Here is a 17,717-nt window from a genome sequence, read left to right as displayed (position 1 = left end):
GATTTTAACCCATGACCTCAGAACTGTGCCACACATGTGCAAACCACAGCGCCGCCGTGCTGCCCATATGATATATATATATAATAATATGTAATAAGTAATATAGACTCGATAGCAACAATCATAAACATTTAATTTATCTTACCAGATATGAAGTGTGCGCTGCAAACCAGAGCACTTTTTTTAGTGCCCCGGTCCAATCTTTTCGCATTAATTCATTGACAGCAACTCTCCTCCTTTTTTTTTTTGCGTGTGTTATAAGGAGTGTCCGCTGAGGTCTTTTTAAACTTTAAAAACTATCGTTTTTTTCTCCAAGTCTGGCACACAAACGCACAACATCACCGCAACTAGCACCTACGACAATTTTCTTTTCCTCTGACTTCTGAACAGCGCAAGCATTCTTTTGCTTCCAGCCTTGTGTTCGACGTCACGCTTTGCGTGGCTATGACAACTGCGCAAAAGGCGTGATGGATAACCAGAAACCCGTCCGTTAGACTAGGTAGATTAGCCTCCCCTACAGGTGAAAAGCGGCAACACCCCTCCGACATGGAAAAATAAGCAGCGCCATGTCTGATCCTCCGCTGGCCGATTAGCGCGCACGGAAGGCGGCAGCGGAGGAGGCGAGAGACGTGCTCGCTTGGTCCTTCGCTCCCGGCCGGGGAGGGAGCGAGAGGGGACCGCTTCCTGCCATCCATGGCCGAGAGCGCGGCGATGATTCCGCAGGGCTCGCCAGCCATTGGTGCGGCGGGCTCGGCTCCGGCAGCTCCGGGCCCCGGCAGTGCGGAGAGCTCCGGGGCCGCCGGAGGGAGCGCGAGGATCGGCGTCAAAAAGGCGCAGCTCCGCGCCTCGCCTCGCCACAAGAAACTGGAGAAGCTAGGGGTTTATTCGTCCTGCAAGGTAGGTTGCTATTCATATCAAAATAATGTTTTACATTTAATACATTTCGTGCATTTTGTGTCTACAAAACGACATTTCTCGGTTGCATGCACGTTGTGCAATAGACCCAAAAATTAAATAAATATTTGAATGTCTTAGGCATATTCTTTTTTTGTGCGGGATCTGAGCCAGATGTTAACATGGACACAAAACAGCCCACATTCCTACAAATACTATTTTAATCTTCACGATTAGTGAGCTTTTTTGTTATTTTTTGCAAATGCGGCCTTAGTTTTGACAGGCTGACAGCTGCTGGCGAGGCGAGGGGGCGGAGTTTGTTTTCATGCGCATGCGTAATTCTGCCGGGGGACAAATAGTGTTGTAAATGTGGCGCCTTTGCATGGCTGCACGGCCGCTATTAATGTGTGAGTGTGTGTGTGAGTATGTGTGAATGGCCAAGTGTGAAGCACATTGTAAAGCGCTTTGGGAAGTCATTGACTTGAAATGCAGCCCATTAACCATAAAGTGTTGTACTATTTTTTACCTTAAAAAGATTGTTTTTTGGGGCATTTTTTGGGGAGGGTGAATATATTTTGTTTGGAAATTGGCCTATGTTATAATAATAATGCCATGTAAACGACTTGTGCATCGCAAGAATAGTGCAATGAAAAGAAGTGGAAATACATTTAGCAACAACAATTAAAAACAAATAATAAAGCCCAATCTATATACTGTATTTTTACAGTTTTGTGCAATAGTATACATTTTTTAGTTTAATTTAGCAACAACAACAACAACAGAAGGGAAAACCCTAAATAAGTTGCAGAAGACGTTTTCACATTTTTGTGGGTTCATTTATGGGTGTTGAGTCAGGTGGTTCATGCAGGCACCAGGGTGCCCCCCCAGGACAGTTGAAGTGCCCGCGGACTTGTTTTGAAAATAGCTTACCAGTGCTGGGCCATACAAATAAAAATGACTTGACTTGACTTGACATTGTGATTTTGTAATAAAAAAAAAAAAAACATTTATAGGTTGACTGAGTCTGTTAAACGCTATTTTTTATAACTGGTAATAACATGGTAAAAACATAGTAATAGCATGATAAGTTGTTAATTTATAAATTCCAATTCCAGTTCATGGGCTTTATTGACAAAATATATATTTAAGTATTGATATTTTTTTTCAAGAGCGTAGAATGAGAATTCATTCGTGTATTGAACACATGTATGTATTATTAATGATTTGTATTACAGGAAATAAAACAAACTAAATTCCAATATATGTGTTTTATATTTAAAAAAAAGTGCAGTCATTTTGAGCTAGCTATCTGGCTACCTTGTAAACTTTGAAGCTAGTTATCGTCCTACCTTTTGAGCTACCGTATTTTCCGCACTATAAGGCGCACCAAAAAGCCTTTGTTTTTTTTTTTTCAAAAACTGACCATGCGCCTTATAATACAGTGCGCCTTATATATAGATCAATATTAAGTCGCAAGGTCTCGCAACAAAGGCAAGCAGCCGCCAACTAGATTTTTCCTGGTAGGCGATGTGGTCCGCGGTGTATGCTGGGATACATATGCCGGCGTTTCATTTCCCAGCCAATGTGTCAATCATCATTTAAATCGATCACTATTGGCTAAAGTTATTCCGAGGTAAAGGGGGCGGATCCTTTTTATCATTTACAGGCTCGCATAGGCTAAAGGAGCAAAACAAAGCCTGCAATTGGCCGAAAAAGATGAATGTGAATAGCAAGTTTGGTTGTCTACGGCATAGAGGAAACATGTTTTACCATTCTGTATTTGTAAATATTTTACTCTCCTGGATTTACTACACTCACGGATATAAGAGGACCATGGTTGCACATTATTATTGAACGCAACGACTTCGGTGAGCTACTCCGGCTATATATTTTCCCAGTATCTTGTTTCAGAGTGATATCAATGTTTCTGTGATGGGTCTTTTTTTAAATGAAACTCAATTTCAAGTGTTTATTGTCATATGCACAGTAAAGTTGCGAGCGAAAAGGAAAATAGAAACTAAGGAATGGTTGGCATTTCTTGAATCCCAAGACTTTAACTTTCCGAATGATATTTGGAACGATGTATTTGAGTGACATCGTACGGACACCGCATCTGCACGTGTCTACGACACGTATTTGCTTCTTTGCCAGCTTTCGGAATGTTAAGGGGGTAATAAGTTTGACTGAACTATCTGACTGTTTTGTCGACGTTCCCATTGTAGCGCCTTATAATCCGGTGTGCCTTATGTATGGAAGATATAGGACCAAAAACTATTTTTGGGGGTGCGCCCTATAACCCGGTGCGCCCTATAGTGCGGAAAATACGCTATTTAGCAAGCAATCTAGCTAGCTTTTTGCATTTACTGGCATGCTATCCGGCTAATCTTTTACCTTTTCTTGATAATTATCAAGCTAAATTTTGGCTTCCTTTTCAGCTATCTATTTAGCTTGGGTTTTAGCTTTCTGTCTATCTATTTACATGGCCTTGTAGTCTTTTAGTGACCTGTTGAGCTCCCTTTTAATTATTTTTTCTGTTTTTAGAAAACCATCTAGTGAATTTGTTATTTTAGAAACTTATATTAAACTGGATGGCCTCTGCGCTCATTTGGAGAAACCGGCAGCTCTCAGCTTGAAAAAGGTTCGAGACACCTGCTGTAGGGCAACAGGTCAAAGAGATGGTGGCTGGTGTGGGGAATTTATAATCTTTGGCTCATTTTTATCTTTTATAATGTTAATAGCTCTGCTACGGTATCTCCAGCTGGCAATGTCCTCCAGACTAAGCAGAGAGCGGGCTATGTTTTTTGTGCTGTGTTGATTACTCTCTGTACGATTTTGCTGTCCGCTGCCGTGCTCTCAGCATTCCACATAGCGATGCCGTATGCCAGAATGCTTTCCACTGTGCCTTTGTAGAAGGGCACCAGCAGCTTCTGTTCCAGGTTAATCCTTAGAAAGTGCAGTCTTTGCTGCCTGCGAGATTTGGAGAGAAAGTCCGTAATCTATCGGCAAATGTCATGACATTTTTTTGTGGTTTGCAGGCAGAAGGCGCTTGCAAGTGCAACGGCTGGAAGAGCCAAAACCCGTTGACGCCACTCCATAGCGATCAGCAGCATCCCGTTGCCGCTGGCAACCTGCGCCAGCCCTGCCGCGGATGCGCACACGCTTTAGGTACAGTGCCATGAAAAAGTATTTGCCCTTTTCCTAATTTCTTTGTTTTTTGCATATTTATTATTTGCAAATGTCACACAGAGACAACCCAAGGAAATGCAGATTTGCAATGTTGATTTTCATTTATTAAGGCACAAAAAAATCAAAACCTATCTGGCCCTATGTGAAAAAGTTCAACCTAATAGCAAGTCAAGTCAACCTTTGCAGCGATAACAGAAATCAAACGTTTACAATAAATGGTTATGAATCTTTCCTAACACTGTGGAGAATTTTGGCCCACTCTTCTTTACAAAATTGTTTCAAATCTGCCATATTGGTGTTTTCAAGGATGCACTTCCCAATAAAGAAACAGAGTTCATGATTCTGTCAACCACAACAAGTTCTCCTGGTCCTGAGGCAGCAAAGCAGCCCCTGTCCATCACAACGCCACTACCATGCTTTACTGGTACTGTACGCCAAATGTAACGGGCAGCACGCCTATCAAAAAGTACAAATTTTGACTCATCAGTCCACAGAATGTTCCCTAAAGACTTGAGGATAATCAAGATGCTTTTTGGAAAATTGGATGACTCTGTTTTTTGTGAAAGAAGTGGTTTTTGACTGGGAACTCTCATAGGGATGCAGTTTTTGGTTAGTGTTATGAACCTTAACTGAGCCCAGCTAAGCCTGCAGTGACTTGGATGTTTTAAAAGATTCTTTTGTAACCTTCTGAATCAGCTGTCGTCGCAATCTTGGAGTAATGTTAGTTGGTCGACCACTCTTGGGAAGGTTTGCCACTGTTCCCAGTTGTCTCCATTTGTGGAGAATGTCTCTGACAAAAGTTCGCTGGAGCCCTACAGCCTTGGACATGACTTTGCGACCTTTTGAACGGACTGATAGATTTCAATCCCTGTTTTTCTACTTTCTTCAGGAATTTATTTGGATCGTGGCATGCCAATTGTGTTCTTGAGATACAGTAGCCTACTTCACTTGTCTAACAGATTCAATTTAGGTGATTTCATGATTCAACACATGCAGTGGCAATACATTTGGGGTATAGGCTTTGGAACTGAACTGAGCTTTACCAAAATTGTGGTTAGTCACATGACTTTCTAAGAAGGAGTGGGTGGACATTACTTTTTCACATAGGGCCAGATAGTCCTATATTTTTTGTGCCTTACCAAAATGGAATCAACATCTCAAACTATATTTTGTGTTTCCTTGGTGTCAGGAACCAGGAACGGAGACGGGAACCCAATTGCGATAGTTTCTTAGTTTTAAAGTCTCATCTCCACCGGCTCTGTAATTTATGTTACCGTGCTCAATAGATGCCCATCCAGAGCTTGGGCCGGAACTGGGGTTGGAAGGGGAATGCCTCTTAACCCCATACTCCGGGCGAAGGCCGCGTCCAGGATGTTGACCTCCACGCCCGAGTCCACAAGGGCGGACAGGGACTGGGATTGACCTGGAACTCTGAAGGTGCACCTGGAGCCTTGGCCTTCCGGTCGGGGGAATCGGGGTGTGGACAGAACCCAACCAGACGACCCCAATCGTTTGGTGAGGTCCCCCCTTTGACGGGCAGGACGATGCCCGGTGTCCTTGCCCTCCGCAGTACAGACAGAGGCCGGTAGAGAGTCGGCGCCGATGCTCCTCGACGGACAGCGACGTACGATCCACCTCCATAGCCTCTGGAGGGTCTAGAGGAATCGCGGGTGGTTGCTGAATTTTCGAGGCGTCGTCGACCCTCTCGGGCGAGCAGGAAACTGGGTGACTCTGGCGGACTCTCTCACAGCGTCCACCCTGGACCCGACGATCGATCCGGGCCGTGAGCGCAATGGCCTCGTCGAGGTTGGTAGGCGGAGCGTGGGACACCAACTTATCCTTCATGTAGTCTGCCAAACTGTTGAGATAGGCGTCTACTAACCCCTCCGCATTCCAGTTGCTCTGGCTTGCGAGTGTTCGAAAATCGATCGAATAATCGATGATCCATCGTCTTCCCTGCCGTATCCTCATCAGAGACCTTGACGCGTCGACTAATGAGGATCCGGCGTCAAATACCTTGAGGATCTCCTGGGCCAGGAGATCAAATGAGGAACACGCAGCTGAACCTCTCTCAAATTCAGCCGTTCCCCAGAGTCGGGCTCTCCCAGTCAAATGGTTAATAGTGAAGGCCTCCTTGGCCACTTCGGACGCGAAGTTTCGGGGTTGCAGGTCGAAAATGAGTCGGCAGTTTACAAGGAATGCTCGCACTTGAGCAGGATCGCCACAAAATTTGTCCGGCGCGCCCACTGGCGGTTCTGCCATCTCAATGGCGGAAGAATTCGTGAACGGAATGGGCGAGGCGAGTGCCGCCACGGCAGACGTGGAATTACCAGAGGGCGAGGCCGATGCGTGCTGCTGACGAGCAAGAATTTCCGTGAGTGAATCTAATTTTTCTTGCTGGCATTGAAGCCAATCTTGTTGCAGCTGGACAATTCGAAGGATGGCGGACACTTCACCCGCCACCTCCCCCTCAGCCCGACGCGAACGCTGCATGTCTCCTTTCGCCGATCGGCGCTTGTAAAAAACTTCCGCTCGGTTCTTTTTCTGGTCCGATCGTTCTGTCAGGAACCAGGAACGGAGATGGGAACCCAATTGCGTTAGTTTCTTAGTTTAATTTGAAAAGAGATGTAAGCTGGCACCCACGATCCAGTGATCGTTGATTGTGGGGAGCAGGTCGCTCGTGACGCGGAAGTGGCACTTCTCTTAGCTGGAGCTGAAGGTTCGCAGCGATCGGACGGACGGCAGTCCCGTGACAGGTAAGCAGAATCAATACGTCTTAGCGGGCAGGTCGATGGCCAGGGCAGGCGAGTAGCTCGTAAACGCGGGGCAGAAACAGGTCGGAACTGAAGGCAGGAATCAAAACAGGAGAGTAGTCTTTGGTACTTGCTTATCTTGCGAAACACACAGGAACACAGGAGTACGATCGGACGTCCTTGTCTGGACGCTGACCGCTTAAGAAGTGAACGTCAGCAAATCAGAAAGCGCGATCCGGCGCGCTAAACGATTGCCACAGGTGTCTTCACTTCGGCAATCATAACACTTGGGTTGTCTCTGTGTGATATTAAAATTGTTTCGATGACCTGAGACTTTTGGGGGTGCTAAATATTCAAAACAGAACACAAAAATCAGAAAGGAGGCAAATACTTTTTCAGGGCACTGTATGCCTGCAAATGTTATCGTCTTTTGCATCATGCGGGCTTACTTTTGAAAAAAATTCCAGGAGATCACGTGAGCCACCTGGAACTGGTTCCCGAGGATGAGATGGACCGTCTTCTGGGGATTGTTCTGGATGTGGAGTACTTGTACACATGCATTCACAAGGAGGAGGACGCTGACACCAAGCAGGTCTACTTTTCGCTCTTCAAAGTAAGCACAACAATTATTACCATAAAGTAGAGCCCTGGGATACAGCAACCCTGCCTTACAATGTGGAACACTATGTTTTCTGGCCCTTTTTTATAGCATTGTCCCCCACTATGCCACATCAACAACAAATGATTTATGTCCCCGAAGACAAACACAATTCTAACTTTAATTACATGTCTAAGACATCATATAAAGTACTGGTCTGTTCTCAGTTGGTGACACAGCATAATGAAAATGCTGCTTTCCTATTTGCTGAACCCCTTCCCACAATGCCTTTCTCTTTATTATGTTCCAAATCTTGTGTGCTCCGAGGCAGCGATACAATACTGTATTTTTTCTACTGTATTTATTCGTTATGGGTCACAAGGCTTGCAGTGATGTTAAAGGGAAAAGCAAAAACATGACAATCCTTGCAGGTTTTAAGAGAAGTTTCATTTTTAATTGGCCTTGGCCACCGCCCCTATCATCCCAACCTGCAACCAGCCATTACTTCATTTGAACAGCTTAAGTCACGTCAGAGTTGCTTGATGCAGAAGGCTCTATTGTAACAACATTAATAAAGGCTTGCAGTGATGCCATATGGAGGAGCAAAAACACAAAAACCATGGAAAAGGACCTCGTGCTTGTCAAGAAATACAAAAGGTACACAATTATCTTTCTTTTACATGTATACTGCATATGTTTTGTATGTATGTTTTGTGTTACAGCAGATATAGTCACGATTGTATGAATTATTCATCATAACTTCTATTATTTAAGGCATTTATTCGGTTATAAATGTCTTTTTTATTTGTGGTTGTAAGGCTTCTAACATTGTTTGAGTTGTGTTTTATTTTGTATTTTGGCTTGGGCTCATCGTATCAGCTCCTGTTTGAACGAGTTGAACCGCTTTTGTTTAGTTTTCCTTGGGTTTTGGTCTTTGGTACTAACCTCCCAGTATAAAAGTAATTGTCAGCCATTTAGGCTACGCACTCGTGAATACTATAAGCCATTGTCCTGCAACTCATTTGTGCCTGGCATTTTCTGTGATAATAGCACTTAAAAAAAAACGATTTAATATATACTACTTTGTTATTAGAATTTTTTTTATCAAGAGTAGCTGGGGGTTGGAACGCTTTACCATAGGTTTCTTCCCCTGCCATATGGCAAATTCCCCTCAGAACGGATTCAGGTCGTATCCCATGGCTCTACTGTATACAATATTTTTTTTAAAATTGTGTTCAATGCTACACGGGTCTACTGTCGGCCATTGCTGGTATAGTTTATTTTTCGTGAAATTGTGTTTTAAAAATTAATCAAACTTAGCTTTAGTAAGGAAGTAACAATTGGGCGAAAAAGGTCTTGGTGGCTCAAAATATACCCAAATATTTTGTGCATTTTTTGTGGCAGCTCCTAAGGAAATGCATTCTCCAGATGGGAAAACCCATCCTGGAAGCCCAGGAGAGCCCACCCTTTGAGAGACCAAGCATTGAGCAGGTTGTCCACCAACCAACAGCGCCCCCTAACCCACAAATATTAACCGTGGTCGTCCTTTAGGGCGTCAACAACTTTGTCCAATACAAATTCAGCCACCTCCCGTCTAAAGAGCACCAAACCATTTTGGAGCTAGCCAAAATGTTCCTCAAACAGATCAACTTCTGGCACCTGGAGACGCCGTCACAACGGCGGCAGCGACTCCCCAATGATGACACAGCGGGATACAAAGCCCACTACACCAGGTAGCTCCACCCCTTCGCTGGTGGTTTTTGTGATGCTAGCGCTAGACGTTTTTCCCAGGTGGCTTTGCTTCTGCAACGTGCCACAGTTCTGTGACAGCCTGCCTCGCTACCAGACCACGCGCATCTTCGGCCGCAGGTTGTTGTGCACAGTCTTCCCCGTCATGCGCAAGCAGCTGCTTGAGCAAGCCCGGCAGGAGAAGGACAAGCTGCCGCCCGAAAAGAGGACGCTCATCCTTACGCACTTTCCCAAGTGGGGGCGCCTAACTCACAAAATGACTGACATATTAGCATTGGCCAACATACTTGGTTTGCAGGTTCCTGTCCATGCTGGAGGAGGAAGTCTACAGCCACAGCTCACCCATCTGGAACCAAGACTTCTCCTCAGGGTCACCGGCAGGGCAGTTTCCTGTACATACAGGTAAGTCCCACACTCCCAAAGGTCCGTACACCTTTTTCATGGTCTATATTAAAGCACTTTTTAAGCACGTACCAAGTCAATTTTTCCAGTACCTTAGAATTTTTTTGGCCTTGATGAAAATTAAGTTGCTATCTTGCTGCTAGCACATACTTTGTGCTATTTTGCGCTGTTCCTACGTATGACCTACGATGTTTTTTTGTCAATGAGAAATGACATGAATTCTGCCATCCTATAGAATATGTCAGACTTTTTTACAAACACGGAAAAGGATCTATAGGTGATGGGTTATAACGGAGTTCAATACGGAAGACAAACAAAGAAAAATTACTGTATGCATAAAAGCAGAAAAATGAGCCAAATTTTGACTCATTTTAATGATGTTAATTAAATGCACTCGGGTTCGAAACAATCAGTAATCTTAGAGACTGTTGATCTTTTGTTTTGACTTATTTGAATTTATTTTTTGTGTTTTTCAGAAGAACAGTGTCGAAATTGGTTAAAATAGTAAATTGTAAAGAGTTTGATAAAAGCTTTCTAGAATTAATATTTTTAATTCATATTTTATGGTTTTGCATTTTTAGGGATTATGTGTTGTTCTTGTTGTTCCACTTTAAATCTGTTCAGTGTGTAAAAATCTATAATTGTTATAGATTGTTATAATTTTACAATTTTTTGTAGATCTGCGAATATTTTAATTATATTTTATGTGTTTTGCAGGGATCCCTTGCAAAACATATTAAATTATAATATAATGTTTTATTATTATTGATACATCACAAAAAAACAAAAACAAACAAAAAAAAAATCACAAAAAAATCCGAAGAGCCATTTGGGAGCCGGGCCTCAGTTAGCCAAGCCGAAAGGGATGTTTCTTGAAAAAGAGCTGGAATACCTATGACTAACGGTAGTCTAATTAATCCTGTCCTCTTGGATGCAACAGGAAGGGGGAATAAGGCTTCACATGACAACAACTCGACAATGAGGACTAGAGACAACATTTTTACGCACTATTTTTTTGTTCATTTCAAAGTGTGGTCTATCAAGTCATACTGCAAGGAAACACGTCAATGGAAATAATTACGGGAATTTTAAAGCACCCAAAAATCAAGCATTTTTCTGACCTTGAAAACATTAAAAATTCAAGCTTTTTCAAGGTTTTCTAGCACCGGTGTGAACCCTGCCCCTCAGACATCTATATTCACCATAGTGCAGTTCAACTTTTGCCTACTAGTATTTTTTTCTATAAATTAGTTTTCTGGATTTTTGCATACATCAATAATTCTGTGGTAGTACAGTTACGCTTTGTAAATAGAAACCAGAACCACCCGCAATATGTGCAGAAATAGTTGGTCAAGGATAATGGAACAGCTGCATAGGTGTTCATATTAGGTGTAAAGAACGGGGGAAAAAAGCCACTACACATGAAACAATTTTGCCCTCTCAGCCTCCACTCTCAGCAATAGTTGACTGGCGATGACAAATCGTGGCCGCACAGGTGCATTGGATTTTAGTCGCAACGAATGGGAAAAAAGCCACCACACATCGGTTGAAAATAGTTTGTGTAATATAGTGTAACAATCTGTGAAGCCCTTTGAGACTCTTCGTGATTTAGGGCTATACAAATAAAAATGACTTGACTTGACTTGACAAATTTGCTGTCCTAGCCCTCAGCAATAGTCGACTGGGGATAATGGATTGCGGGTAATACAATTCAGTCCATTTTCAGCGGGCCACAATGGCAAGTTTCAGCAGCCAGCCCCATTACATTGTGTTGACTCTGCTCAAACAGGCCAGCGCAGCAACAGACCACCAGGGATACTGGATCGCACCTTCACAGGTGCTGATAGGCAGAAAGAACACTCTCCTGGCCCACACTCTCAGTAAAAGTGGACTGTGCATAACGGATCATGGGTAAAACAGTGAGGTTCATTTGAGGGATTTGTAGAGGTCCCACAATAATGAAGAAAAGAGTCAACTGTGATAAGACGCTTGAAAATGCACATGTAAACAGAGTCCATGTACTGCCAATCAGTACATATGGTTCCTATTTGGCAAAAATGCACCTAATATAGGTGATTTTTAGACGGATTTACTGGAAAAATATTTTCCAAATCTCTCTCAGTTGTCAGTGCTCCCCCGGTAGCAAAGACGTTTTACTACAGCATCAGTACAGCAGACATCTCAAGCAGTCCAACCAAGAAAGCATCAACAGTTCCGGAGAGAAGTCCTGGTACGTTTTCCAAACTTGTTCTCTGAAGCTCTTGATTGCCATATGATATTTGTTCTTCAACAGCAGGTGAAAAGCGCAAGTCCTCTGAGCCTCTCAGCCAAGAGGAGCCCAAGCGCCCCCGTGTGGTGGGCGACATCCCCATGGAGCTCATCGACGAGGTGATGGCCACCATGGCCGGACCCGCCGCCATGTCAGAGGTGAGTTTGAGGGCGGGGCCGCCACCACCACGACGAATTTGATGATTTGTCATCGCCTACTAGAGCACCCTTCTGTCGGCCCACTCGGCCCGCGACGAGGCGGCGCGCCTGGAAGAACGCCGCGGCGTGATAGAGTTCCACGTCATCGGAAACTCACTCAACCAGAAGCCTAACAAGAGGATTCTGATGTGGTTGGTGGGCCTCCAGAACGTTTTCTCGCACCAGCTGCCGCGCATGCCAAAGGAGTACATCACCAGACTTGTCTTTGACCCGTGAGTCCCGACTCGTTTTTACGCCAGAACCGCCATTTTGATTTTTGTTGCGACCACGCAGGAAGCATAAGACCTTGTCGCTGATCAAGGACGGACGCGTAATCGGCGGCATTTGCTTCCGGATGTTTCCTTCTCAAGGTTTCTCAGAAATCGTTTTCTGCGCCGTCACATCCAACGAGCAGGTCAAGGTGAGTTGACTTGCATTCATGGACCAACAAACCCCCTGACCCCAAAATTGACGCTTATGCTTTCAGGGTTACGGCACCCACCTGATGAACCACCTAAAGGAGTACCACATCAAGCACCACGTTCTCAACTTCCTCACCTACGCTGACGAGTACGCCATTGGATACTTCAAGAAGCAGGTAGCCTGACCTAGCTGCTAATTACATAGCAAGTCACTCATACTGTTAATATTGTAGAATAAACTTCCTTTCCCTCAGAACAGTTATATATAGTTTGGGGAGGCAGTAGCTCAGGAGGTAGAGCGCTCGTCTTGGGATCAAGGGATCCCAGTTCGAATCCCGGCTTGTCTGTGTTACATGTCGAAGTGTCCTTGGGTAAGACACTGAACCCCTAATACCCCCAATAAGCAGGTTAGCGTCTTACATGGCTGCAATACAAGGCCGCTATTGGGAAATGTGAAGAACACTGTAAAGCGCTTTGGGAAATCATTGACTTGAAAAGCGCTATATAAATGCAGATCATTTCATTTCATCATATAACTTTTTCAGACGTTTCCTTGCCGAGTTGACTCTGTTTCTCCACAATATCCCCCCTGTTAATTTCAAATAATCAAGCTAAATCTTTTACAATGATCCCTGTCTGCTCACCCGAGTTTCCACAGAAGTTGTCTCTTAATCAGCAATATTCCCTCCTTTAACCATTTAAAATCATCAACCAAAGTCTTTCTCATCATGCCTGTCCAATCGCTCAAGTTTCTACAGTAGTTGACCTTATTCTTTCATGATTTTGTGACCTCTACCAGGGTTTCTCCAAGGACATCATGGTGCCAAGGGACAAATACATGGGTTACATCAAAGACTACGAGGGAGCCACACTCATGGGATGCCAGCTCAACCCCAGCATTCCCTACACAGAGTTCTCCGTCATCATCAAGAAACAGAAAGAGGTGCGAGATAGGAAAGTGGTTATTGACTATAGGCCAACTGAAAAATTCGATTGACCACTGGTCTTAGCTTTCTGATGAGGCGCCAAGATAGTATAATTTGGAACTACGGTTAGATTTATAATCCATTAATGACAGGAGAGTATCTTTTTCTTAGGTGTCCTTGCAAATGAAATACATCAGAATAAACATGTATTGTTGTAAGTCTTTGCCAAGTAAACAATAATGATTAAACAAGATTTGACAGCTTTGTAGTGGTCCGAAGGACCAAAAATTACCTCTCATTTACTGAGATCAAAAAACGGCACGATTATGTCACCAAACTGAAAGTAATGCACCTGTACATGTCCAATTTGTAATATTCAACCGAAAACTCTCATTGGAAAGCTCGATTGACACTCTGTCAGTTCATTTGTGACTCAAAGTAATTGTACCCTTGGCACAGACATATATTTTATGCAATTGTCAAACAAGGGAATAAAAAAAATTACATCACCATTTTATATCATTATAATCAAAACAATATAGCAGTGAAAACCTTAGAAGCAGCAGAAACTCAGGAGGTAGCTTGTCTATGGACCAAGATGTCGCAGGTTTGATTCCCTGGTCTTCAGAGTTAAATATCGAAGTCTTTGGGAAAGATACTGAACCCCCAATGCCCCCGATATGCAGGTAAGCGCCTGTCGGTGTGTGTGAATGGATAAGTGTGAAGCACATTGTAAAGCGCTTTTGAAGGTGTTCGGTGACTTGAAAAGTACAATTTAAATGCTGTTCATTTACCATTTATTTGGATCACACACACACATGGTTTTATTTGATTTCTTTGTGCCAAGTCAAGTCATCTATATTTGTATAACCATTAATCACAAAAAGTCTCAAAGGACTGCACAGACAACCATTACACCATCCCCTAATCTGAAACCTACATGAGGGCAATGAAAAACCTCAGCATGAGGACAGTGAAGAAACCTTGAGAAGGGACCGCACATTAAGCCTGTTCTTACCCTTAGTCCTAATAGCATTCGAGTCTGGTATTTTGAAATGAAGTCGGAAGCACTCAGTCGGGGGCATGCATGTTGAGATTTCAAGAAACCTTCCAGATCATCAAGAAGCTAATCGAGAGGAAGCAGGTCCAGATCCGCAAAGTCTACCCGGGTCTCTCCTGCTTCAAAGACGGCGTCCGGCAGATCCCCATCGAGAGCATCCCTGGCATCCGTACGTCACTTGCTTCCTGTTCACGCCGTCTGTCCCCAGTCTTGACTTCTTTTGTCTCCGTTCGCAGGTGAAACTGGATGGAAACCGCTGGCCAGAGGGTGAGTTAGCACCGTTGGCCAACCAGGCGCTCTTTTATGACCGCGTGTTTCCTGCAGGAAGGACGCAAAGGACCCAGTGCAGCTTTTCGTTGCGCTCAAGAACATCCTGCAACACGTCAAGGTGCGTCTTTCCCCCATTTAACTTACAAGTGCTCCACGGTCAGCGTGCTGTTGTCCGACAGAGTCACCAGAACGCTTGGCCCTTCATGGAACCTGTCAAGAAAAACGAGGCACCGGGATACTACCAAGTCATCCGCTTCCCTATGGGTGAGTCTACATGAGCCTGGTCTATCGATTGATCTATTTACTGAAGCTATATCCCCCAAACACTCCTTCTATTTTACTCTTCCTAACCTGACACCGAACTAAGCCCACAGCACAACAATGGGGTTAGTTGCTGTGCCGTGATACGCTTATTTTGCAGAGGCGCCAGACAGCATTCTCTGGTTTACCCCCTCCGCATCAAATGGTTCAATCCCACCTTGGCTGCCCCGCTGGCCTAAGCAGGCCACCCGGGAGCCCAGGTTGGCCAGTTGGAGCGGCGTCAATATTTGTCATTTTTAACTTTCCTTTGCTGTTCACATCCATTCTTAGCACTCTCTTTCATCCGACCTCACATCCCGAGCTCTATCCATCCAACCATATTTAGGCCTTATTCTTGTTCTATTTTCCACCACCTCTGCACTACATACTCTTCATCCATTCTTTCCCAATGTCCAAACCATTTCAGAACATTTGATCAATCCTCTCAGAAAGCTCTCACCACACCAGTCGTCCCCCTTACTTCCTCATTCCTTAACCGATCCCATTGTGTCACTCCACACATACAACTTAAACATCTCATTTCAAAGACATTTAACTGAGCCATACATCACTGTTGGTACCACCACACCTTCATACAATCATCGCTTTAACTCCATTTGCGGATCTCTACCTTTGAACTATCTGTTCAGCACTCATTGCCTTACACCCTTTACCCACCCTCTTCTTCACATCCTCCTTTAAACCACCACCTGCTGCCACATACAAACTCAAATACTTAATACCTTCTGCAACTTTACACCATTCAATAAATTCTCTAATCCGCCTACCTCAACACCCCTTGAACACCTCTTCACCTTACTCTTTCAGCATTTACCTTAGGCCTCCTTCTTACGCACGCTATTGAACTCAACTACCAAAGACCTGCTGCAGTCAGCCAACAAAGCTGTGTCATCTGCAAACAACAGCTGACTTAAATGCAACCCACCCTTACACAGTATACCTGCTCTTACATGCACCACTCCATCCATATACAATTCAAACGGCCAAGGTGAAATGACACACCCTTGCCTAGACCCATTCTTACCGAAAACCACTTGCTCACTTTACTCTCAACTCTCACATAAGCTCTACTAGCCTGATAGAAAAAAAAAATCAAGTATTAGTCAAAGTTTTTCATTGCAGACCTAAAAACGATGAGCGAGCGTCTGAAGAGCGGCTACTACACCACGCGCAAACTCTTCCTGGCCGACATGCAGCGCGTTTTCACCAACTGCCGCGAATACAACGCGCCAGAAAGCGAGTACTACAAGTGCGCCAACCTACTGGAGAAGTTCTTCTACAGCAAGCTCAAGGAGGCCGGCCTTGTCGACAAGTAGCCCTGCTCCTCCCTCCCGCGTGACTATCCAACATTGCACTTTTCCTGCTAATTAGCGCGAGCATTTTCTCTTCTTCTGCTGTTTAACTGATTCAACGTCTTAATTTATTTTCTTATATATCTGTGCTGCAGGTAGATATTGATGACTTTATACTTTGTGCAATAAATACTGTGTAGATTTTGTTTTTTGTATTTCTGAGGAAAAAAATCAGACATTTTGTAAAAGGCGCTCCTTGTACAGATGGTTTTAACGACGCAGATTTAGTCGCTTTTATAGACAGATTAAAAAGAAAAGGCCTGTTGAAAAAGAGTGTCTTTGTGTTTATTGAATTTATCTTTAAAAGACTGGTTTCCCTACAATGGACAAAAATACAAGCATTTTGTTCACTGATTTAAATGTATAAATCAAATAGGGCCAATAACAAAATCAATGTACTAAATTATAATGTACGGCTACAAAACAAATATGAAGAAAAACATCTATTTAACGGCGAGAAGAGGTGCTCATATTAAAATTAATAAAGAATTTTGTACTGCTTCGACAAATCGTCAGTCATATGAAGAAAAAGTCCTCCTTCCCTGTTTTTAACCATTTTGACATTTGCATGTAAAGAATTAAATTGTAATGAGAGTAATGCTACAGCCTCATCGACAACCGGCAAAGGACTCGTTGTATTTGCCCAGTTTGTTGTGTGCGATGGAGAGCGGTCGTGACTTCCTGGCCGCCAACTTGGTCCTGAAAATGGGTGAGCTCGGCGACAGAAATTGCAAGTCGGTGTATTTGTCCCCGCGCCGCAGTTTCCTGTTAGGGGAAGAAACCAGTGTCAGTCAAATGTCCAAAGTTCAATGGGAGTTTGAAACGTACGCGTTTAAGGAGGGCTCCTTGTAGTCCACCACCATGGTGCGCCGGCGTTTCCGAGGCGAGCGGGCGGAGCTACGGTGGGCTGATGGCGACTGATTGCTCATGTCACTCAAACCTGAGGGTCGGATTGCGCCCCGCAGACTGGAGCCACCCAAGCGACCTGGATAGACGGAGTTCGTACACTTTTTTCACAGCCAAGTCCAAGCACTTTTCAAGCACTTTCAATGCCAATTTGTCAATATTTCCATTACTTTCAACAAAAGAAATCCATCGCCCGTCAAAAGAACGTTCTTGTTGTTGACTTTGATGGCTAAAATAAATTCGCTATCTTGGTGCTAGCACATACTTTGTGCTATTTTGAGCTGTTCCTATCCATGATCGAGGATCTTTTTGAGTCAATGGGCTGCTATAAGCTGACATGAATCCTGCCATTCTGCTTTAACAATATGAGCAGCTTCAAACGTCTAGAGTAGGGGTCAGCAACCTTTTCAAT

At 43.9% G+C, this 17,717-nt stretch overlaps 2 protein-coding genes across 5 annotated transcripts in view; one reads left to right on the top strand and one right to left on the bottom strand.

Moving 5' to 3' along the window:
- The first annotated feature begins 502 nt into the window (after positions 1-502).
- On the top strand, positions 503-16,672 carry kat2b (K(lysine) acetyltransferase 2B). The gene is made up of 18 exons (XM_088328392.1): positions 503-897; positions 3,930-4,059; positions 7,301-7,446; positions 8,836-8,922; positions 8,983-9,164; positions 9,223-9,414; positions 9,479-9,582; positions 11,705-11,812; positions 11,876-12,009; positions 12,073-12,281; positions 12,343-12,469; positions 12,536-12,646; positions 13,270-13,413; positions 14,511-14,625; positions 14,693-14,723; positions 14,781-14,844; positions 14,906-14,990; positions 16,170-16,672. The coding sequence occupies exons 1-18, from the start codon at positions 694-696 to the stop codon at positions 16,361-16,363; spliced, it is 2,367 nt and encodes a 788-aa protein (XP_088184518.1). The 5' UTR covers positions 503-693; the 3' UTR covers positions 16,364-16,672.
- Positions 16,663-17,717, bottom strand: part of sgo1 (shugoshin 1) — a 15,658-nt gene continuing 14,603 nt past the window's right edge. For all 4 annotated transcript variants that reach the window (XM_088328393.1, XM_088328395.1, XM_088328396.1 and 1 more), the window contains 2 exons: positions 17,228-17,384; positions 16,663-17,164 (listed from right to left, as the gene is read on the bottom strand). In XM_088328393.1, coding sequence (XP_088184519.1) covers positions 17,008-17,164; positions 17,228-17,384 — 314 coding nt within the window. In that variant the 3' untranslated portion in view covers positions 16,663-17,007. The remainder of the gene's footprint in view (positions 17,165-17,227; positions 17,385-17,717) is intronic.

Source organism: Urocampus carinirostris, chromosome 2 (assembly GCF_059441175.1).
Source record: "Urocampus carinirostris isolate Australia breed hairy pipefish chromosome 2, RoL_Ucar_1.0, whole genome shotgun sequence".
Lineage (NCBI taxonomy): Eukaryota > Metazoa > Chordata > Actinopteri > Syngnathiformes > Syngnathidae > Urocampus > Urocampus carinirostris.
This window is presented reverse-complemented; position numbering and strand designations above follow the sequence as displayed.